The sequence below is a fragment of the Camponotus vicinus genome, unplaced genomic scaffold (assembly GCF_025532165.1).
Source record: "Camponotus vicinus isolate PSW18456_S1 unplaced genomic scaffold, iyCamVici1.0 SCAF_5, whole genome shotgun sequence".
NCBI classification, from domain to species: domain Eukaryota; kingdom Metazoa; phylum Arthropoda; class Insecta; order Hymenoptera; family Formicidae; genus Camponotus; species Camponotus vicinus.
In genome coordinates, this window is record NW_028141977.1 from 5800786 (window position 1) to 5825112 (window position 24327).

General features: G+C 39.3%; 3 protein-coding genes across 4 annotated transcripts in view; 1 reads left to right on the forward strand and 2 right to left on the reverse strand.

Annotated features, from left to right (window-relative positions):
• Positions 1–23564, forward strand: part of LOC145971616 (SNAPIN protein homolog) — a 91424-nt gene extending 67860 nt beyond the window's left edge. The window contains exons 3-4 of the mRNA XM_083099494.1: positions 1655–1672; positions 23525–23564. Coding sequence (XP_082955620.1) covers positions 1655–1672; positions 23525–23549 — 43 coding nt within the window. The 3' untranslated portion in view covers positions 23550–23564. The remainder of the gene's footprint in view (positions 1–1654; positions 1673–23524) is intronic.
• Positions 1–24011, reverse strand: LOC145971614 (uncharacterized). 2 transcript variants are annotated; one of them, XM_083099489.1, is made up of 10 exons: positions 23828–24011; positions 23643–23716; positions 21155–21302; positions 20180–20249; positions 20042–20083; positions 2170–2325; positions 1958–2089; positions 1678–1883; positions 1438–1600; positions 1–1080 (listed from the first exon to the last, which is right to left on the reverse strand). In XM_083099489.1, exons 3-10 carry the CDS (start codon positions 21290–21292, stop codon positions 956–958), a joined length of 1032 nt encoding a protein of 343 aa, XP_082955615.1. In that variant the 5' UTR covers positions 21293–21302; positions 23643–23716; positions 23828–24011; the 3' UTR covers positions 1–955. The 2 variants fall into 2 exon arrangements, with proteins under 2 accessions (XP_082955615.1, XP_082955616.1); XM_083099490.1 differs by lacking the exons at positions 21155–21302; positions 23828–24011 and having other exon boundaries at positions 23643–23664.
• LOC145971797 (uncharacterized) lies at positions 14406–15451 on the reverse strand. Its single transcript, XM_083099855.1, has 3 exons — positions 15048–15451; positions 14481–14975; positions 14406–14415 (listed from the first exon to the last, which is right to left on the reverse strand). Exons 1-3 carry the CDS (start codon positions 15449–15451, stop codon positions 14406–14408), a joined length of 909 nt encoding a protein of 302 aa, XP_082955981.1.
• Positions 24012–24327: the final 316 nt, after the last annotated feature.

Sequence of the window (24327 nt, forward strand, 5' to 3'; positions counted from 1 at the left end):
TTTAAAATAATCAAAATATTTTATTCATGAAAAACAGTCTTCATTGCACATTCAAAAACTGACACATTCAAAAGTAAATAAAACTCAAATAAAAAAAAGAATATTTATATTACTTAACATATGAAATAAATATCACAAATTAGAAATAAGTAATTCAATAATATGCAATAAAGCGAAATAGTCGTTTATAAGATACTATATTGCTTTTACATATGAACGAAGAAATTCTATTATTTAAAAAAATAAACTTTATGAATTATTATTATTACTATTATTTAAGCAAACTTATATATAAAAAATAATTATTAATCATTATTATTAACTATTATTTAAAAAAATAACTGAGTGTATGCACTTAAAACAAGCATACTGTGTACATATATATATATATATATATATATATATATATATAATAATAATAATAATAATTATCGTATTTAATATTTAATATTTCTCTCGAAAAAAAAAATATGCCTGAAAATTCTACTTCTCCCCTTCGCCATCCCGAAACAACATATCCATACATTCGCAGCGAATTTTGCGATATTATATTATATATTACAACGAGGATATGTGCCCGATGTGCGAATCTCTATGTCGATCTTTTCTGCGTTGCGTTTCTTTATATCGGTTTAAACATTAACGCGAACATTGGTATACGTGCAATCGTTAACTACATGTGTATATAATCTAACGCGATATTACGTTTAGAATCATGACGAACCACCGGGAGTACTCTTTATCGATTTACTTATCGATAACTCTTGCCAATTCACGCAGCATCAATCACGCACAATCTCCCCCAAATGTAAAAATTAATCTTTACCTAAATATCGCTATGTAATTACGGAAATTCTTCATCGAACTTAGAAAATGCATCTTCGATAATAGGCTTGCTCGACATATCAACGAAGAAAAACTGTTTTGCGTTATTAATACGGAATAAATGTTTTCACTAGTGGTGGCGTTCTCGTCGTTTATCCGCAGCTTTTTTTCTATCGCCCCCACGGCGAAGCCAATCGGCAATTCGATCCTCGACGGTTTTTATCGTTGTCCCGGGAAATGCATTACGTATTACATCTGAAAAAATTAATGGATAAATATTATCAGAATGATATGACGAAACGTAGTAACTTCTTCACGACGAAGAACTCAATAAGGCTGTGAATGAGATTTCATTTAACGTTTGTCGACGTTGTTGGACGTTTTAGTTGATTATTGGATAGGAAATATATGAGATTCTATCAGAATTCTAAAAATTATATATCCAATAGCCAATCGATAAGTCCAACAACGCCGACAAATGTAAAATGAAATCTCATTCTAAAATATTGAAACAATATGTATCATGTATATGTATATATATATATATATATATATATATATATATATGTATGTATGTATATATATATTATGTATGTGTGTGTGTATACGTACCAATAATAAGATACGGAAACGTAAATTTTGATATTTTTTGAGTATTCTCAACTCCAAGAGTCCAAACGACTTTTTGAGTTAAGTCATCTGTCATAATCACTTCCATCGAAAATTTTACCGCTTTTTGAACCGTTTTTCCACCGATATCTTGAATTTTCTGTGTCTAAAAGATACCGATTAAACAATTAATTATTATTAAATAAACGATATATCGCAGTTTCAGAATACTCGTATACTTACAAACTGATTTCGCATTTGCTCATTGTTTTTTAGCTCAAGATCAAATTGTTGTAACGCATTGATATCATTGAATGGCATCGGGGGCAGAAGTAAATAATTGCGTTTTGGTAATTCGAATGGATTAGAATTACGTGCTATTTCTAATAATTCATTTAATTTTCTGAGTATTCGTTCTTCAAAACGTTTTCGCTCTTCTCGACAATCATCTGAAAAATAAAATATATAATAATAATCTATAGATTTACAGATATAAGTGTTATAAAAAGTTTTTTATACTTACTGCAACATCTTGCAGTGTGTAAAGTGTTTTCTCGAATAATTTGATTGCTTTGAGTAGTATCTTCTTCATCCTCTTCATTATTTTCTATGTACATTTGATCCAAAAGATATTCCTCCTCTACTATATTTTCATCTGTAAAGTAAAAGATTTTGGTGTCAGATTTATTTTATTTCGAATATAATGTTGGGACAGTTTATTAATATTAATTTTACTTTGCCCTTCCTCTTCCGTTTCTATACTCTCTATTGGGACGCTCTTGCCCGAGAAATATTTTTGAATATCTTTCGGACTTTGTAACTGTTTCATGTTTTGAGCATAATTGCTGTCGATTATTTTAATATTTGAGATGTTAGCCACGCTTTCATTTTCTACAATATAAAGTACACCATAATTTTTTTATACAAGTAGTAATACTATGAGGTTTCTAACCCAGGGGCTCCGAGGGGGTGAGGGGCGAGGGGGAACCGGCGGGGGGGGTGACGTCACGCGGGGATGATGACGTCACGTGCGGGGATGATGACATCACGTGCGGGGGATGATGACGTCACGTACGGGGGATGATGACATCACGTGCGGGGAGTGACGTCACGCGAGGGTAGGGGGATCCGCGGCGCGACCGGTGGACGAGGGGGTCCGCGCGGGTGGGGGGATCGCGGCGCGAGCGATGGACGAGGGGGTCCGCGCGGGTAGGGGGGATCCGCGGCGCGAGCGATGGACGAGGGGGTCCGCGCGGGTAGGGGGGGATCCGCGGCGCGAGCGATGGACGAGGGGGTCCGCGCGGGTAGGGGGGGATCCGCGGTGCGACCGATGGACGAGGGGGTCCGCGAGGAGAAGGGGGGATCCGCGGCGGGCCCGCGATGTGTCCACGTGTGAGAAGGACGGTGCACTGGTTTGAAAAGGATAGCGTAAAGTGTGTGAAGAGGACAGTGCGACAAGGATGACACGTGACATCATCAACGTGTGACAAGGATGGCGTCAACGTGGGACAAGGACGATGCATTGTAAGATGCTGCATAGGTGGGAGAAGGACGACGCAAAGGTAAGTGAGTGATAGCGATGAGCATATGAATGAGAGAGAACGATAATATCGCGAAGAGAACGCATACGAAAGAGAACTATAATATCGCGAGAACAACGTATGCGAGAGAGAACGATAATAGCTAAGATAACGCGTGCGAGCGAGAACGAAGATATCGCGAGACTTACAACTAACGCGAGACTTATTGTTAGAACGATAGCGCGTACGAAAGAGAGAGAGAACGATATCGCTATACTTACAACTAGCGCAAGAGAGACGCAAGGGATGGGAACGCAAGGAGAGGCGCGTAAATAATCACATTCTTTTTAAATTAAAACATAAAATTTATTTAAATGTGTGCGTGTACTATACAATTTTGTGTGTGTGTGTGTGTGTGTGTGTGTGTGTGTGCTTAATATATAATAATATATGATATAAAATTAAAAAAAAAAAAAATAATAATAATATAAGAAATAAAATTTAAAAAATATATATATGGGGAGGGGGCGATGCACCGGACTAAAGGGAGGCCGCTTCTGGAACAGAAAAAGAGGAAAGATGTATTAATAAAAAACCTAGTCACAATAAAACTTATAGAAGGAAAAATATGTACTTACATCTGTATCCATTATATGTAATGCCATTGGGCGCCCGAATCTCCCCGGGCACCCAAATCTCCTCTTCCGCGTAGGGCTCCTCCCCAAAGAGCCGCCGCAAGTCAAAGATGTCTTCCTCGTCCTGGGGACTCTCCGGGGTGTCACCCCACATATAGGAGAGTTCATATCTCCTTGCCCGACGCTCCGCCCGCACCCACTGCCGGCGCCGGATATTCATAAACCCGGGGATTTCTATATCAACCTGGGACTACATTAAAAAATATAATTAGTATAAATACACGCACATTGTTTTTTTTTTTAAATATTCGCAAATGTAATACTTACCTCCCAATGGAAGGCCAGCTTAACAAGTAAGACACAAAGCAGGTCGAAGAAGTACTGCTTCCACCCTGAGCAATTTTCCAAAATGCTATCCATTTTTTAACTCTTCTCGACTCAACTTCTCGACTCAACCGCTCTCGGAAACTTTATGATGAGGCAACGAGGTCCCGGCACGAGGTTTTATAGTAGAGATGTGACATTATCACCATATCAAAGCACGTCGTAAGACAAAAGTACACGTGGTCCCATACAACTCAGCATGGTATAACGCTATAATGCATCAACCCTGCTCGAACGGTCATCGAACGGAAACGAACGATTGTCGAACGCAAACGAACACCCGTCGAACGCAAACGAACGCTCATCGAACGGCTATCGAACGGTAATTGAACGGTCATCGAACGGAAACGAACGCCCGTCGAACGGTAATTGAACGGTCATCGAACGCCCGTTGAACGGAAATGAACGGTCATCGAACGGAAACGAACGCTCGTCGAACGGAAACGAACGCCCGTCGAACGGTAATTGAACGGTCATCGAACGCCCGTTGAACGGAAATGAACGGTCATCGAACGGAAACGAACGCTCGTCGAACGGAAATGAACGGCTGTCGAACGGAAATGAACGCTCATCGAACGGAAACGAACGCCCGTCGAACGACAATTGAACGGCTATCGAACGGTCATCGAACGGAAATGAACGCTCATCGAACGGAAATGAACGGCTATCAAACGCCCGTCGAACGGCTATCGAACGGTCATCGAACGGAAATGAACGCTCATCGAACGGAAACGAACGGCTATCAAACGCCCGTCGAACGGAAACGAACGATCATCGAACGGAAACGAACGCTCGTCGAACGGGAATGAACGCTCGTCGAACGGTCATCGAACGTAAAACTATATTCAATTATCAAATATTTAAATGTTTTATCATATACCACAATGTAGTATCGAAATACAATATCTGCGGCAGCTGTGTCACGTACGGAAACACGATACTGCACACGTACATAGAAAGAGATGAGGAAAGAAAGGAGAGAAAGACGATAAAAATATATTGCATCATCAATTTATTATAAATATGGATTCGATGAATCACTATCATGATGTTTCAACCACCAATTATAAATCTTAAATACATTTTCTAAAGCGCAATTTTTTACATGATTTTCACAACGTACAGTATTCTTAATATCTAACTTATTTAAAGAAGCTACATCCTCATAGTCTGCATCCAAAGTTTCGATAATCACATCGTTTCTTGCATCATTGTCCAGTACATCAGCTAACCATTGTCGTTTTTCGTGCCCTTTAACGTACACGAGAGGTGACGCATCATCATCCTCCCCCATTGCACCCATCACCGCTGTCGTAATTAAACGTTTCGATTTCCAATATGAAACGTGTCCATCATTCCACGATAATCCATGGTGATTTTTCATCAACCATAAAACCTGACATCTCTCAGATTTTGTGAGCATGTGCCATGGTTCGGGACATGTAAAAATATAATGAGAAAGTACGGATCCCTTTCTCAGAACAGCAGCTTCCTTCACGACAAAATTTTTGTCAACGATAAATCCTTGTAGATCCACAAACGTTGGCACAACCATGATGACAAGATCTGATCGCAGACTGATGTCGATCGTCAAACATCTCAATCTTTTATATTTTTCATATGCAATGGAGGGGGTATTTGCTGACTTATGTAATTTTGCGGACTACATTGGTCAATGGATTATATTCGACAACCCGATCGTGCAAGATCAGACAGTAGGCGGTAGTATTCGCCGGTATATTTTCCCTGCATTCAAACTCTATTCTCACGTCCACGGTAGCAGTTTTGACAGACTCGTTTTGTCGTGAGCAATCAATGACCGCGAGAGGACCGCAATGTAGAAACTTTGAAATGGTTAATAGCGTGGTGCTGTTATCGCATCCGTAATAAGATTTGCGAAAACGAGAGTACATGTTGAATAGGACGGCGAATCTATTTTTTTCAAAATCTAAATTTAAATCATCATAGGGATAAAATTCCGAGTTTAAATAGAGTTTAACGTTGGTCAATTTGCAGTCATCGAACAATGTAACATCTTGTGGCACTGAATTCTTTTTACCAGTTTGCAATGCAAAGATCACATACCGTGGTTTCTCTAGCTGGGAGGCGGCTTTCACGGTCCATGAATGCTTAGTCGTGCTATGCAGCAGAGGAAATTCGTATAGATCCCAAGATCTGAAACTCATGTTCAAGTATCGTCCGCTTTCCAACATTCGCAACATCGACAATTTATTAATCTCGTTCAATATTACATGAGGCATACGCCACTGTATCTTGAGTAATTCAATCTCTGCTTCCGACGATGGGTGTCCGAATAGACAATTATTATCGTTGCGCGAACGTATCAAAATCAATTCGTGACGAGCGTTAATCACAACGCGTTTATAATCTTCGCAAAATCCCAGCAGCATGTTGAGCGGTACGCAATAGTTGAAATAATTTTTGTCACCATTGTACGTCAAATCCCATGCAGCGTTCTTCAAGTTTATACTTTTCTGGTGCGTTAGAGAGACATAATTTTTGAGCGTCGAAGTTATTCCAACATTTCTGTTGCGATCAATCTCTACTCCGTCGAGTTCGTATCGAAGCTCATCAAACATGAATGCGACGCAATTGTTTCCCAATACAACCTTCATTTCGTCATTCGCTTTACGCACATTAAACCTTCCCTCGATGTAAAGAAAGCTTTCGCACGGTAACGTGTACAAATCCTGATGTTGTATAGGTATTCGTATCTCGTCGCTGTATCCAAGCGTCGTATTGGCGTACGGATTGTATGTATGAGTCTCAATCTTGACGATGCGATCGTCAAAGACTGGCTCACCTCCGATATTCAAAATATCAATCATTCTTTTCGTACGATGAATCCCAATGATTTTAAAAATTCACGATTCAACGCGCTCAGCTTCTTCTTAATGGCTATCTTATTATTGTCACCCGATACCGCAATAGTATTGTCCCTCGTAAAAGTATTGTCTCTCGCGTGCTCCGTTTCGTTCAGCACGAGCATACTATGTTTGTCGCCGCCGTATATGCAATCTTACGGTAATTTCCTCTCCTCGAAAATCGAGCAATCAACCTCTTTGATCCACAATACGTATCGTTAAATCCGTAATGCTCCGTACGATGATTGGCAGGTAAATGATCTGTGCCGTCGTTTCCGATATCTTATATCCTGGTGGTACGCTCGGTGAAAATTCATGTATTGTGTGTACGCGCATGCCATTGCTGTACGCACCAGTAGTCACGTTACATTCTATACGAATAATATTTACGTTTATAATATTAACTGGTTCGTCCGATTCGTACCACTCGCGAGGTTGCAATATACGATTCGATGAGAATCCAAGCAAGGATCCTACATTGTCGGGTTTGGTAAAGTTTATTCTGTAGGCACATTTGATTTCGCTCTTTAGCGTGCTATGATTGGCGCGAAGCGCTATTGGATATTCCTTATCATAATCGTTTTCAACATCTTTGGAAAGGTGTTCATCTTGCAAAATTGCACGTTTGAGATAGTCATTTATAGCGTGCAATTCGTACGATCCTTCGGGAATCGTAATTTCTTTGTCGTCGTTGCCAAAGTAAAATTTATTATTCAAAAAATTTACGTTTGGAATCGTATGATAAGTTTCAAAATCCGTTAATCCAAGCTCGTAATCGGCATCAGTCAAATCTATAGCGGGAAAATAGCTTACAGCGAGAACGCTGCTTCTGCCAGTCAACGTAAGTGTCAGTGACATGTCGAACGAATACTGAGTCGTGACGATGGATTGTCAGGCTTTAAATTGATCGTCGACTGTTTGAAGAAATTTTAAACACAACTGTCCACAGATGCTCTGATTGTAACTTTGATAAGATGCATAATTGTATTCAATTTTCACTCGTCCGAAATATCGCACAAGTTCCTTGGGTGGTCGAAGGTTTCCAAAACTGTCGAAATATACGACACGATCTCCCCTCTTTGCGTATGCTACCCAATGAGTACCGGGACCATCAACGTCATCCAAATTGACGATACCGCTCTCGTTTCGTCGTACACCGCTTATTGGTAAATTATTGCGCATGAAAACACCTCTAAAGAACGGTATGTGCATACGTTTCGCCAATTGTTCCAATTGCACGTTAGTTGTCGCACCCGTAGGCATTTTTAATGTTTTTTCGACGTTTTTTTTTTCTCTTAGACTTTGTTGAGAATCCCTGTCCACGCTTGTACGGAGCGAGATAAAGTCCGCGACCTTCCATAGCGTGATTGTGACGCTGCAACTCTTCCAGCTGACGTTGCGCCGCCTTGCTATCGTTTACCGCCTTTGCGATTCCCGCCGCACCGCCGGCCAAAGAACCGACAACTCCCAACAACGGTAAAAGTGGTAAAATACCACCGCGTTTCGCTACTGGAAGTATTCGTTTTTTCCTCCTCTTTGTCGTCGACGGCTTTTTCATCCCCATGCCGAGTTTTGTCTTTGCCTTCATTGCCGCCCAAACAGTCGTAGCGGCTGCTCTTTCACCAAGAGTCGAATCCCTCGCGGTAATGCGTTCTCGCGCTCTTGCAGCTAGTATGCGATCCGCGACGTGTCGTTGACCGAGGTCGTTGCTTCGCGAGTAAGCAATGTCGTGCTCGCGACAAGCGGTGTCCAATGGATTGATGCCTCGATCGCCTCTAGCCAATCGTTTCTCTAATCGAGTTCCCGGGCCGCAAAACTGATAACCGGGAATATGTAATTCGATGGGAAGAGCGTTTATCGCACGATTTAAGAGACCGCTACCTCTTACGATTCTCGCTGACATTCGTAGCAATTTTTTATTAACGGTGGTGGACCGTCGATGTGTGTTCGCATCCACGGCTGATTGTAATGTCGCATGCACGAACGATATTGTCGAACCTCCGAATCAGCCTTTATATATTCTGGAAGCTTGTCCCACAATCGTTCCACGTAATCACCAAAATTTTGCAGTAAAACAATCTTTGGGATATACTGCAGTTGTTCGGCGGTAAGCCGGAAAATGTCTCTTTCATCCGACAGAAGGAGAAACATTTTGATACTGAACGGTTTCGAGTTGAGACACCTCTATAAATAGGTCTCCCCCCTCGTGATCATTCGCAAAATTGATTCGAAAGAGAAAACATGCGGTTCGTGCGACAAGCGCGGATAATCAAAGTATCAAATTTCGACGATAGACTAATATCGGAGAAAAAAGTACGCAAGCATGGAAACATGCTACCGACTACTATACGCGGTATCGTTTGCGGCCCTTCAAACTGCGGTAAGACAAACGTGTTGATTAGTTTGATAGAAAGTCCGTACGGTGTACGTTTCGAGAACGCGTACGTATACTCGAAATCGCTTCAACAACCGAAATATAGATACTTGGAAAATTTATTAGCACCTATAGACGAAATTGGTTATTTCACATTCTCTAATAACAGCGATGTCATTCCACCGAGCGAGGCGCTTCCGAATTCCATCTTTATCTTTGATGACGTGGCATGTGACAAGCAAGATACGATAAGAGAATACTTTGCAATGGGTCGACACTCGAGCGTCGACTGTTTCTATCTTTGTCAAACGTATGCCAAGATACCTAAGCATCTTATACGCGACAATGCGAATCTTTTGATTTTATTTAAACAAGACGGCACAAACTTGAAACATGTATACAACGATCATGTAAATACCGACATGTCTTACGACGATTTCCGCGCATTGTGTCAGAAATGTTGGCAACGCAAATATGGCTTCGTAGTCATTGATAAAGACAGCACGTTGATCAATGGACGATATAGAAGAGGATTTAATGATTTCGCGATACCGTAAAGCGATCAGTCGTCATCGACACATCGATCAAGCATCATGAACGACGATCGTGAAAAGATTGCGATAGAGATTGCAAAAATGAGCGAATCAATTCGCAAAAAATATCCCGCTTTGAAAACTGGTAAAATGGAGGAAGACGTTGCATTGGAAAGACAATTTAAGCCAATTACCGAACCTTTAAAACAGCTTATCGAAAATACTGTGGAATCTGATGCGCCGAAAATTGAACCATTGAGTTTAACGTTTGGAGAGAAGCACGAGGAAAAAATAAAAGAGTCGAAGCAAGGAATAAAGCGAGCACGGATAAATATGCCGATAAACGATTCGCCGATATATTCGACACCGAATCGATCGAAACGAAGGAAACAATTTTCTAATATGGCTACTGTTTCTACTCCGATAAAAGTACAACCGCGTCAAACAATACCATCCCCGTCCATCGAAGAAATTTATGAGACCACGCCCGATTCGTTTGTAACATCGGTCCGACATGAATTAGAAACGTCCGAAGGTCAGAAAACGTTCCGAGATCATTTTGGTCCACTAGCGCAAAAATATATAGGAGCTATCATGAGTGTTGATAAAAATAAGAGTATGGATTACGTCTACGGTGTTAAATTTACCAGCGAAGGAATGATGCTCGGTGATAAACGTTTCGATGTGGACATGGAAGATAATATAATTATCGATGGAATAAAATATACGGGATCCGAAGGTATCTACGATTTGATTTTTAGAAAATTTCCCAATCATAAAAAATACACTCAAGACGATTTGTATAAATATCAAAGTATATTAAAAGCAACAAATGCGCATAAACGTGACAACAAAGTTAATAATCCTATTAAAAGTAACAAAGGATACAAGTACAAATATATAATTGCACCATTATTCCCCGATAGAAAGGTGGGAAGAGGTATAGACGCGCCGCACACCATGACGCTAAGCGACAACATGATCGATTACGTGCATTGGAACGATCCCAACGAATTGGTAGATCGTTTGCGATTGCTGGACGCCTCGCGTCGAGCCGGCAACAATGCTCACGACAATGAAATCTTGTCAATTATCGAAGAACTTCGCGAGGCTGGCATTATTATAAATTAAACTATGCGTCAACGATACATGTCATTCCGTCAAAGTTCTCGGTACCGAAATGTCGATTAATAAATTTGGATTATCGCTCGGAACGTCGAATAATTTGTACTATCAATGGAATGGATTATTGAGAAATTACGTTCGCGATAACGCTCTCTGCCAGACTACTACCGGCTTTGACGCAAGGTCGCGCAAGATTCAACGTGTAGCGCAACCGGAAACTGATACTGACGCCGTCAACAAACGATACGTGGATAAACTTTTGAGAGATCGACAGGGAGAAATTGAGCAAAAAATTATCACGCTTGAAACACACGTGCAGGCGCTACGAATAATGATGGACGAGATAAAGAATGTGCTGAGATATGCAACATCTGACTCGACACAGTAAACGAGACATACTAATATCGCAATATTAATTATGCCTCGATCAAACGTGCGAAAGAAGATAAACACCTCCGAAAAGCGACAACTTGTCGAGGAACTACATGCTCCGGCGAGAAGAAATTTTCCACGAAGACGCGTCATTGTACGCGGATACGACGATCTGTGGCAGGCGGACGTGGTCGACATGCGTTCGTATTCTCGACTCAACAAGGGTCATAAATACATACTCACAGTTATCGATGTGTTGAGCAAGTATGCGTGGGCCGTACCGCTCAAGAGCAAGAGCGGAAACGAAATGTCCGAAACGATCGCAAAGATTATTGGAGACGATAAAAGGTGTCCGAAAAATTTTCAAACCGACAGAGGAAAAGAATTTTACAACGCGAGTGTGCAGAAACTCATGAAGAAACACAACATTAATCATTACTCGACGTATTCCATTATGAAAGCCTCGGTCGTGGAACGATTCAACCGTACTTTGAAAAACAATATGTGGAAAATGTTTACGCTCAACGGAAATTACAAATGGATCGACGAGCTATCTCGACTCGTTGCAGAGTACAATACGCGAAAACATCGCACCATCGGTATGAGACCTGCCGACGTCACTCCAGCGATCGCCGAAAAACTTTTAAATACGGTGTATAGCAACGTAAAAATTGCGGCTCCGACAAAATTTAAAGTAGGCGATTCGGTACGCGTAAGCAAATACAAGACCATCTTTGAAAAAGGTTTCACACCTAATTGGACGACCGAAGTTTTTAAGATTGTCGAGGTGCAGAAAAAACTAATCCCGCGACATTCATACTCCAAGATTCGCGTGGAGATCCCGTCGCTGGAGGATTCTACGAATACGAATTACAACGCGTCGCTAATCCCGACGTATATCTCGTGGAAAAAATTTTGCGGGAAAAGGGTGATGACGTATACGTGAAATGGTTGGGAATGGATAAATCATACAACTCTTGGATACATAAAAATAGTGTATTATAAATATTTATTAAAATAATATACATATAAACTATATAAATAATTTAATATATAAATATTTAATAATATAAAAATATATAAAGTGTATTAAATATAAAAATATATACATGGTTATGTACAAAATATACAATTAATAATAAATAAAATATACATTTATTTACAATGGTATTCTATAATGTCCCCACGGTAACGTATCGGTGGTTTCGGGTACGATATACCGCTTATCGTCGTACGGACTCAGAGCAATTTTCGTCTCGCAGATCGTGTATACTTGGTGCAGTTTAGATCGTATACACGACTGCTGACGCGTCATTTCAATTTCTTCTTTCAAACACCGCGTGTAGTCGTCAAACGTTATCGTTCTCGCAACAACGTTACTCTTGACACCTTTAACTTTCTTCGTGTCCTTTTTTCCATTCACTCGTAACGCGTACATCTTTGCTCTGAGCCCGACGAATTCGGTCATTATGGTACCGTTGTTTTCGTCCTTCATCAGGCCCGGTACCTTTTTATTTACAAGCGGTATACCGTACGCATTATCCATCGCATAATCGCTCGTGTCGAATCTGATGATATCGCGCTTCATATTCTCATACACATCCGCGCACTCAATGTGATATATGAGACTATCCGTATCGGTGTACATTACCTGGCATTTGTCGCGATACATTGGCGTCATATACTCGTGATGAAACTCGTACAAACATGTCTTGGATATGTCGAGTATGCACATACCCACGTAAATCGGTTTGTAGAATTTCACCTCGAGTTTGCGCAATTCCACAGCGATTAAGTTTTCTGAAAAAACGCTTCTGCTGTGGAAATTTGGTTTCGCGATCATTGCCTCTGCGCCATACCGACCATCCCACTTTGTTAATAATTTAACATCGACACGATTGCGTACATTTTCCATCGTTTTACCAAACACCGCATTGTTCATTAATTTATATAAATTTTTTTCGAAATCATTTTTAGCCAATGTTCTAAAATGTGTATTTAATTCTATGTAATTTCGAAGCCAGGGAGATTGTGAAAACTGTAAAATTCGATGTATTTTTGTAACGCGAAGATCGTGACGCGTACACTGCTGCAGGTTGCGGTAGTGTATCACGTAACGCTTCTTATCATATAACGTTGCAAGCAGTTTGAATTCCCGCTTGCCAGGTGGTTTGTCGCGTGTCGGGCAAAACGGTAGGTCAGTGTGCGCATCGTGAAGATGTTGCGGATACTCGAGGTCCACTTCGAGGACATAGCCTGTAGGCGAATCTTGCGTGATGGATGATACGTCAAAATTGATCACGTCGTCGACCCATTGAAAATCGGCGTAAGGTAACGGTTGACACATTGCCCATCCGTACAAATTATTTACATCAAAGTACATCAAGTACGATGCTGGTTTCGATGTATCGTACGACTCCATGTACTTTTTATTAGCGCGAGCATATCTACCCGAACATTGACTCAGACCGCCGCGTATACCACGTTCGATGAACATAACCATGTCGATGTTAGTAAGCAACTCGAACGTAATTTTCGTATGCTTCAACATGGCGTCTCACGTGTATCCGGGGAGAGTATAGTAATACGCGGGGTCGAGTCCGTAACTTTCGATACATTTATCTCGAAAGTTTTCGAAAATGTCGGTTAATAACAAGACATCAATTTTAAGGTACAAGTCGCTATATTCGCCTAGCGTCCGAATGGAGAATCGCGTCCAGATGTTCTCGGCGTGCGCGTAATCGCTCTCGGATACAGTGTCACCGGTCAAAGAACTGTAAAACGATTCGCGCGGTGGTAAACACGTATCTTGCAACCTATCTACCGAGTCGATGTATTCATACGGAAATACACCTTTCCGCGTTAACAAATTGAAATGTTCGATAGATAAATTTTGATATTCTGATTTTAAAATTTTGAGTTTGTCTTTATCCAAAAACGATGCCAATTTGTCGAGACTCGATGCGAGAAATTTGTATAAATCGATGAAACGTAATTTTACATGATTTTTTGATTCTTCATCCATACAAACATTTTTTGTGAATGAAATATATTTCTCTTTTGTTATCGGAAGTAACTCGATTCTCCCTTCGAACGATGTGGCTATTTCCTCGATAATAAAGTGTGAATCATAACCTGATAAATTATGAAAAACTATTGGAATACAAAAAGATTCTTTATAATTTAAATTGCAATTTGAGTGTGCTGGATCTCTGTACCGCCCGGTCAGATGGCAATGATCGCGAACGTGTGTATCGTCTTGCACGAACGGTTTTTCGCATATATGACATTGAGTGGCGCTATGGAATTTCTCCCACTCTTCGGGTGTTAAATTTACCATGGGGACATTTGTCTTTAAAATATTTTTTACACGTAACGCTAAATTTTTGAGGTCTTCGGCGAACCAAGCTATACAATCGGCGCTACGACGCGAATGATATGCCGATAAAGATTCATCGTATGAACAATGTACATAATAAGCTAAACTAAATACTTGGTGATGTTGATATGCGTTTTTCTCTTCTTCCATCTTGGCCAAAACGCATTCCAGGTCGGCGTAGACCACAAATGGAAGCCGCTCCTTCCGATTAAAGTTGTTGAACGATAACCACTTGTCCTTATCGCTCGGCAATCGGACAGCGCAATCATTCATCTTTCCACAGTCGACCGTATGCGACTGCAACTTGGTGTCCGAATTAAAATAATGCAGGCATCTGTAAAAGAAAAATTTTTTAGATTTATATACAATTTGCTACATAACTTATAATTATTCAAATTAAACTTACCGATCGCAGATATATTTTGGATTCTTGTGTTTGCTCAATTGTGAGCTCACGAGCCGGGATAAATTCTTAATCCAAGTGAAATGTCCGACGCTGTTGTCGTCTTCAATGTACAGCAAGTTGATATGCTTATCCCGCTTCTGCTCCGTAAGACGCATCGGGACAATGCTGTTCTTGTCTTCGATGCTGTACACATTTATAGAAATGTCATTGGCAAGTTCAAAATTTTTTATTTGGTTCACAGTCACTGGAAACTCAATGTTCTGGAGATTCAGCACTGTCGTGTAATGCGGGTACGATGATTCCCGTTCCGCCTTTCTTTCGGCGGGGTATAGTGCGGCGACCACTGCCCACGCGAAACGTGCATTGTCCTTTGATTGTACATTAATCACCGCTCTTTTCATCATAATGTTCCGCAGTAATTTGATGTGACATCCCGCACGCAAAGGATTATACTTATTTATATTTACAGTTAAATTTAATATTCGCGACAAAGCCCACCCGCTGTCGCGTTCCTGAAACTCTTCCAGAGACGCTAGGGTGGGTTCGATAACGCGCCGTTCGTACCACTCGCGTAAATCGGATGTGCGAAAGAGTTCATAGTTTTTCGTGTTTATACTTTTATTGGCGCGTTTATCCCCAGCCACAAATTCACCGTTAAATATTGTGTTCACTTTCACATTATAATGTTTTTTCATAACGTCCTGCACATGTTCCAACACAATGTCTTTGGCATCATCGAGAAATTGGCGCGGTTCGATGTGATTATAATTTATCACTGCACCAGTCAATATACGACTCTCGAACGCCGCATCAATCTCGCGCCACGCAAGTCTATTTTGACGCGCACTACATCCGGCACCCGCGTGTACGAAACGTCCACGTACCGAATTTTTCAACCCTTCGAGGCGCGCGATCCGAGCAATCAGCGATTGTCGATATCCGATCGATAATCGCTTGATGCGACTTTGCTCTTCCAACGACTCGATATACGTATCACATCGTTGCTCCCACACAATGTAGTCTTCCAATGAATTCACCAAAGTGGATTGCTCTCGCAAATTTTGTTCCTCCATATTGTATCAGACTTGCGAAATGCGCTTCCCAATGATAGTTCTGGATGTACTTTAGCAAAAATACTGGTGGGGTGTGCCTCTTGATCATGATTTATATACTGTCTCGTGCATATCATCGAACATTCTAGAATGATTTCATCTTAAAAAATTCCCCGGAGCAGCGTCTGCAATTTAACCTTGATAATTTCGCGTTTTGTCACGTACATTTGAAAAATCTGATGTGGTTGCATCGGGAGCAGCCGTAAAACGGCGCTTGATTTTAGCACATTTAGCTAAATCTTTGTCTAGGGGTGATGTGCGTTTTAACCTTGGCGGTTAATCTTTGTTCCGATGCACATCTTAACCTTGAAAATTTCGCGTTTTGTCACGTACATTTGAAAAATCTGACGTGATTGCATCAGGAGCAGCCGTACATCGACGCTCGATTTTAGCGCATTCAGCTAAATCTTTGTTCTGATGCGCAATTTAACCTTGATAATTTCGCGTTTTGTCACGTACATTTGAAAAAATCTGACGTGGTTGCGTCGGGAGCAGCCGTACATCGGCGCACGATTTTAGCACATTCAGCTAAATCTTTGTCTAGGGGTGATGTGTGTTTTAACCTTGACGGCATGATTTATATACTGTCTCATGCATATCATCGAACATTCTAGAATGATTTCATCTTAAAAAATTCCCGGAGTAGCGTTTGCAATTTAACTTTGATAATTTCGCGTTTTGTCACATACATTTGAAAAATCTGACGTGGTTGCATCAGGAGCAGCCGTACATCGGCGCTCGATTTTAGTGAATTCAGCTAAATCTTTGTTCTGGGGATGATGATGTCATCGCAGCCGTATATCGGCGCGACAAAATTTTAGAGGAAATTAAAATGTCGTGTCAGCAATAATCCCCTCTACATCGCAATTTGCGATACTATTTGAATTGATATTAATTCTAATACGATCAGTATTGCATCAATCGCGCGTGTGAAAGGTTCGCTGAAGAAATCGATATGAATTTTTACGTTCCGATTCGAAACGGTGAAACTCCACCGTGTAAGAAGCAAAAATGTGACACGTAAGTTTCGATTGTTTAAAAATTTTATTTATTATTTAATTATTTAATTTTTTAAATATTGATCTAATTTATATATTTTTATAGCATTCAGCCTCGTCGTGCGACTCGCATACTTGGAAGAAGATATGCTCTAACCCCAACGTCGTACAAGTATTTGGACATTGGAATAAGCGTTGGAGCTGTGTCGTACGTGGAACTGATTCTCGGTGATAATCGAGGTAATCAAATAGTGTTGCCTTTTTCAACATGAAATTTGTTGATGCAGAAGCAAGCAGACATTGAACAATTTCTACAATCGACTGCTCTCCCATTAAGGATTGGAGATTTATCGATTGAAATGTATCAATCGAAAATTGTAAAACTCACATTATGTGACAATTCTTTGTACATGAAACCACTGACATTATTACATTTATTTAATTTTGAAAATTGTATCGATCATATGCACAATTGGTTATGTGAGAATACGTATCTCGTAAATGAAAAATTTAAACAATTTGAAACTGTTTTACGACGTAACAATATTACTACTGTATGCGATGCTGTAAAAACGATACGTGATAGTGACGTCTTTAACAGCGAATCAATAATCGATTGCGAATTATTAACATGTGCTGTAAATGATATTCTTTACGATGCGTGCAATAAATAATTATTTTTATTCCATCTATGATTTTAATTCTTTCCTTCCATACGAATAAGAATAGTTATACTTTTCTCAACACGCTCCGCTAAAGATGTAGAGAAATGCTGAGGTAGATGAGACGTGATGCTCTAGTTGGAATGAGACAAAAGATATTAAAAGATATATAATGAAGAGGAGCCTGCGACATTAGAATATTATTTCTTTCGTTGTTCTGTGCTTGTCACAAAGTTGTGGAGAGTGTGTGAGGAAGAAAAGTGAACAAAATTATGTGTATTCCTAAACCATACAAACCGAGGTCCGATCCTCGCTTTTACTCTGATCTCCCGAGAATACACATTGCAAAATGTTTCTGGACCGAATCCTACCAACGTCGAAACCGACACTACTGCAAGGATTGTCGGTACGGATTTTATCGAAATTATGCATTAAAACATAATTATTTCCACGGGTTCTTCGAGGGACCGTTTACACCGTTTAGGTGCTGTCACTGCGGCACGGAGGTAACGGTGATAAGATCTGTCCTAGACTGCAAGGATTGTTACCAGGAATATTGTCATACGTTCCGTACCCTCAAGAGACAAGGATATGATGTAGATAATATGTCCATCATAGTATATAATACTGACCGAATGGAAATATGGAAGATACATTTTTTACCATCTGAACCTTCTAGTATAGAAGAGCAACGAGAGGAGTTGCTGGAACCTTATTACATGCTGCCTACTCAGAGCGAAAATTCGGCGACGCGTAACGAACTCTTCTTTCAAGAAACATAATTTGTAAGTAACTTTCAATTTATAATATATCAAAAGTTCTAAAATAAATTATTAAAAACTATTCAAATGTCTTTTTCTGTTCCAGGAGCGGCTCCACTCAGCCCGGCACATCGACCCCTTAGCATTCTAGGAGCGGCCTCCCTTTAGTCCGGTGCATCGCCCCCTCCCCATATATATATTTTTTAAATTTTATTTCTTATATTATTATTATTATTATTTTTTTTTTTTAATTTTATATCATATATTATTATATATTAAGCGCGCACACACACACACACACACACACACACACACACACACACAAAATTGTATAGTACACGCACACATTTAAATAAATTTTATGTTTTAATTTAAAAAGAATGTGATTATTTACGCGCCTCTCCTTGCGTTCCCATCCCTTGCGTCTCTCTTGCGCTAGTTGTAAGTATAGCGATATCGTTCTCTCTCTCTTTCGTACGCGCTATCGTTCTAACAATAAGTCTCGCGTTAGTTGTAAGTCTCGCGATATCTTCGTTTTCGCTCGCACGCGTTATCTTAGCTATTATCGTTCTCTCTCGCATACGTTGTTCTCGCGATATTATAGTTCTCTTTCGTATGCGTTCTCTTCGCGATATTATCGTTCTCTCTCATTCATATGCTCATCGCTATCACTCACTTACCTTTGCGTCGTCCTTCTCCCACCTATGCAGCATCTTACAATGCATCGTCCTTGTCCCACGTTGACGCCATCCTTGTCACACGTTGATGATGTCACGTGTCATCCTTGTCGCACTGTCCTCTTCACACACTTTACGCTATCCTTTTCAAACCAGTGCACCGTCCTTCTCACACGTGGACACATCGCGGGCCCGCCGCGGATCCCCCCTTCTCCTCGCGGACCCCCTCGTCCATCGGTCGCACCGCGGATCCCCCCCTACCCGCGCGGACCCCCTCGTCCATCGCTCGCGCCGCGGATCCTCCTACCCGCGCGGACCCCCTCGTCCATCGCTCGCGCCGCGGATCCCCCCTACCCGCGCGGACCCCCTCGTCCATCGCTCGCGCCGCGGATCCCCCCTACCCGCGCGGACCCCCTCGTCCATCGCTCGCGCCGCGATCCCCCCTACCCGCGCGGACCCCCTCGTCCACCGGTCGCGCCGCGGATCCCCCTACCCTCGCGTGACGTCATCATCCCCCGTACGTGACGTCATCATCCCCCGCACGTGATGTCATCATCCCCGCACGTGACGTCATCATCCCCGCGTGACGTCACCCCCCCCCCCCGCGTGACGTCATCCCCGCGTGACGTCACCCCCCCGCGTGACGTCACCCCCCCGCCGGTTCCCCCTCGCCCCTCACCCCCCCTCGGAGCCCCTGGGTTAGAAACCTCATAGTATTACTACTTATACATAATTTAGATCTTATAAAATTTTTCATAAGATATTTAATATATAATGTATATACCTATAAAATTTCTAGGCGGAAGGTACATAATCTTTGAATTAGCTGCAAAAAATGAAGAAAATTTAATGTAGAATATTACTATGTATATTGATAATCAGTTCAATTGTGATGAATACTGACATATGATCAAATACTTACACAATTCTTCACATATTTGTTTTGGATTTAGTCTCTTTTTTTTCGTGATCTTCTGAGTAGATGTCATATCCTACACAATATATATAAGAACGAATTTAATAATGATACTTCTTATTTTTAGTTTAATTCAATATAATATTTATACGCATGATAATTAAGAAATAGCACCACCCATATCTACTGGAATCCGTAAGAGACATCTATAAGAGACACGACAGAGGGGAGCAAGACAATCACATCAAAACTTAGTAAAATAAAAATGGAACAATGTTATAAAACGATAAGGACCATTGAAGCCAGACAATATCAAATACATAACAACATAAATCTAAACAAAATCAAAATGAAATCAATCTGTTGTATGCAAATTAAAATAAAATTATAATAAAATTAAATCTACACAATCTCATTCATATATTTATGTCAAATTTGTGAAATGATCAATATGAAATATAGAGTAAATATTATAAATATTATAAAAAACACCATGAAGTGGATAATAAATAACATAACATTCAAATAAAATAAAAATAATATTAAATAACATAAATCAAAATAATATTAAATAATATTTAAATAAAATCAAAGTTAAATCAAGGCATACAAATCGAAATAAAAAAACACCATGAAGTGGATAATAAATAACAACATTCAAATAAAATCAAAATAATATTAAATAACATTTAAATAAAATCAAAGTTAAATCAAGGCATATAAATCGAAATAAAATTAAAATCAAATCAAAATTAAAATAATTAAATTAAAATTAAATCTATCATCTCAGTGAAATGTGCAAAATGATCAGTATATAAAAATAGAGCAATATTATAAACCGATACCGAGAAAACCATGAAACCAAATAATATCAAATATATAACAACAATTAAAATCAAATCAAAATCAAGTAATCTGCCATGCAAATCAAAATAAAATCAAAATTAAATCTGCACTCTCATCCAAGTATTTGTGTCAAACCTGTAAAATGACCAGTAAAATATTGTAGAATATCATATATTGTTGTCGGGAAAATGTAACATATCGTGAGCGGTTACAGCGATTCCTTCGTACAAGATTGGATTGAAAGATTGGCAACCATTTCCTCCGACGTCTCATGATGTTAAATCTGTAAATGGAAATATATAATTACATGTTCTAAATATCATATGATAAAATGTAGTCTCATGCAAACATACGGCTATGCGACAATCAGTCAATGTGATTCTTACCATGCAGTCAGATGCAGATAAATAATATTAATAAGGAAGAAATAAAAAGCCAGAAGATATATTTTTATGTGTCACTGTGAATCATAGGGAAAATATATACACAATCAGTGTTATACGGAACAACGAAGCCTTTTCTGTCAATGTAATCTATGTTCCATGTCTGAGATTCGGAAAGCTCGCGACCTTCAAAAATACCTAAACTGCAAGAATCGCACGGATAATTAGGAATAGAATGAGTATTAATAAATTTGCGACCAATAATAACAGGAATCCCTTCGTGGTAACATATATGTTGGATGAGAACAACGCTCTTATCCGATAGATAGCAACAATTATTAGGACTCTTGTCAGTTAATAAAAAATCTCGAAATTGAATCTCCCGATGGGGATCAGTATATCCTTCTGGAAATTGATTATCTAACCGATTCTTCCTTTTGTTTAAATTGTAATTAGTTTTAATGCAGTTAGTTGAAGGTATAAAATGAATCGATCGTTCTGTTATTCTTTTCATTATTTGCGCTACAGGCTGAGCACCACCTTTGATCATTAATTTAATTTTCTGCAAAAAATTTTCAAATAAAAAACAACTAAAAGAATCCAGAGGTCCATGATTTAAAACATCCATCGGAATGTGAATTAAATTATGAATGTTATAAATTAATGTTTCTTTGCCATACAAAAGTTCCATATTATTCACGAAATAAATCATAAGATCTTGAGCATATCTATTATTGCGTACACATTCCCTTGGATCACAAAGAATTCTAACGGCACAGTTAAGAGCATTAAAATGTATGATATAAGGTTTTTCCAAAAAATATTGTAAAACCGCAGGACCCAAATACAATAAAAACAATCGAAACTCTGTCGCCTTCCACTGAGCAACTTCTTCCAAAGAACGCGGACTTCGTGAAAATTCTGCTGGAATAAATTTAGCAAAACTACAATAAAAATTATTAAATGCGGCAAATTTAGTTAATGCGTTGACGGATTTTCCCATAACACGAATCCAGATTAAAATAAGTTTTTTCATCGTTCCTAAACACAACAAATGCATGTAATCAAGAGGAAATTGCTTAATCATATCAACACCTATGGTTTCAAAAGGAGAGATAACATTTTGATATGCAGCAGGTAATCCTTCTCTAAAAGAAGCATTAGTTCTCAAAGGCGAATTTGTTTCTTCAAATATTCGTCGTCCATTAATAGTTTCACCGGATTGAACACACTTAGCACAACGACTGTTATGAGCAGGGAAGCAAGCGATGAAATTTCGTGCAGGAGTATCAGCAAGAACTGCGTTCAATTGTACAAAATAATTTCGATTTTCGTACATGAAACCCTCACTGTTTAATTTTGTGTATTCTGCGATAAATGTTTCCAGAAATTGAGCAACAGAGGAAGGCTTGCTATTTCCATGAAACGCACCAATAAGAAATGGTTCGATAAATTGATTCTGAGTTCCGACAACTTTACCCAATATAGGCCACAATTGACTCTTTGAACTCTTTGACAGAGGTAATCCATCGATATTAATATTAATTTGAAGAATCACAGGAATTCTTGTGTCAGAAATACGCTGTAGGAATATATATCGCAATTGTTCTTTCAATGCCTTCTCTAAGCCATAATGAGCATAAGTACCTCCAGCGAGAGCTTGTATATTGATTCTGTTTGGCGTGTTACATAATGTCCTGCTATCAGATGGAAGCTCAGGATGACCAAATTTCTGCAACCCTATCAAAAGATTATTTACAACAGATTGAGGTACTTTATTTTGAATTGCCCAATGAGCAAGAAAGCTCGAAGATTAGGGGGACGAGTATCAGTCAAATGAGTCTGAATCACTTCTACATAAGAAGAAGAAGAAGATTGAGCTGAAACATTTATTTGAGCATCTTTGTTAGTCAACGCTGTGGATCTTTCATTGACCAACGCATTAAGATCTGCAGCATTAAAATGCTCAGGATTATTAAAAAACTGACCGATTTCATGACGAACGTTAAGAATAGGTGCACCAACTGTTGATGAACAAGGAGGACATATAGGATTAGACACAATATTATTTGCAAGATATAACGAATTATTATCAATTTGCAAAAGAGCGCGTATTCGTCGTCTTTGCTGTCTTCGCGAAACCTTAAGAAATGGTTTCAACGGGGGACCCATAATCATGTATTAGCTATTCAACCGTTAAATAAAACAGAGAATATATTTACAAAAATATTTGTACTCACTTAAGCTTCCCGAGCAAATTTGTAGTAGTAGTAATGTAGTAGCAAATGTAGTAGTATAATTGTTCCAATATAACCTAAAAAGTACACGTGTTCTTTATGAATTTCTAAAGTATATAGCATATATTCGTATATATTAAAAATGCGAATGATAATAAACTGATAATAAATTAATAATATATACTTACGTGTATATCATAAATGTTTTTAAAATATTTTTATACTCTATAACTTTTTCCTTCTGCAAAATACGCAATTCGAGAGGCAAAGAAGCAGCACAATGGACTCAACCGTTAAGTATATACAGCAATCGAATGATTGGTTTCTACTTTCAGATCCGGCCAGTCAGCGTCGAATTACATTGGAAAACCTATAGTGATTTGCCCAATTGTCGAGTCCGCTGAATGCGATCATTATGATATCTGATTGGTGACATCTTTCGGACTGTAATAAAATCGAAAGATATCTTTTGGACAACTTTCATAGAGATATTTTGGATAACAATAAATTGATAACTTTTTGATGTATTAAAATAGACATCTATCAGATTTAACGATATGCTAACTTTTAGACAACAGTCTTTCTCTTTGTTAAGATATCATAAAAAAGACACCATTAAGGCAACAGTTAAATAGATATCGATTTAAAGACATACATAGGTTATCTTATAGTAAAATCGTAAAGGCAA

Coding starts and splice junctions, on each gene's coding strand:
- LOC145971797 (XM_083099855.1), bottom strand. CDS start 15,451: ATGATGAAAAGAGCGGTGATTAATGTACAATCAAAGGACAATGCACGT. Junction 14,976..15,047: donor CCAAAATATATCTGCGATCG/GTAAGTTTAATT, acceptor TTTCTTTTACAG/ATGCCTGCATTATTTTAATT.
- LOC145971614 (XM_083099489.1), bottom strand. CDS start 21,292: ATGAGACGTCGGAGGAAATGGTTGCCAATCTTTCAATCCAATCTTGTA. Junction 20,250..21,154: donor TTTTACTGGTCATTTTACAG/GTTTGACACAAA, acceptor TATATTGTGTAG/GATATGACATCTACTCAGAA. Junction 2,326..20,041: donor TCCGCCTAGAAATTTTATAG/GTATATACATTA, acceptor TTTATATTGTAG/AAAATGAAAGCGTGGCTAAC.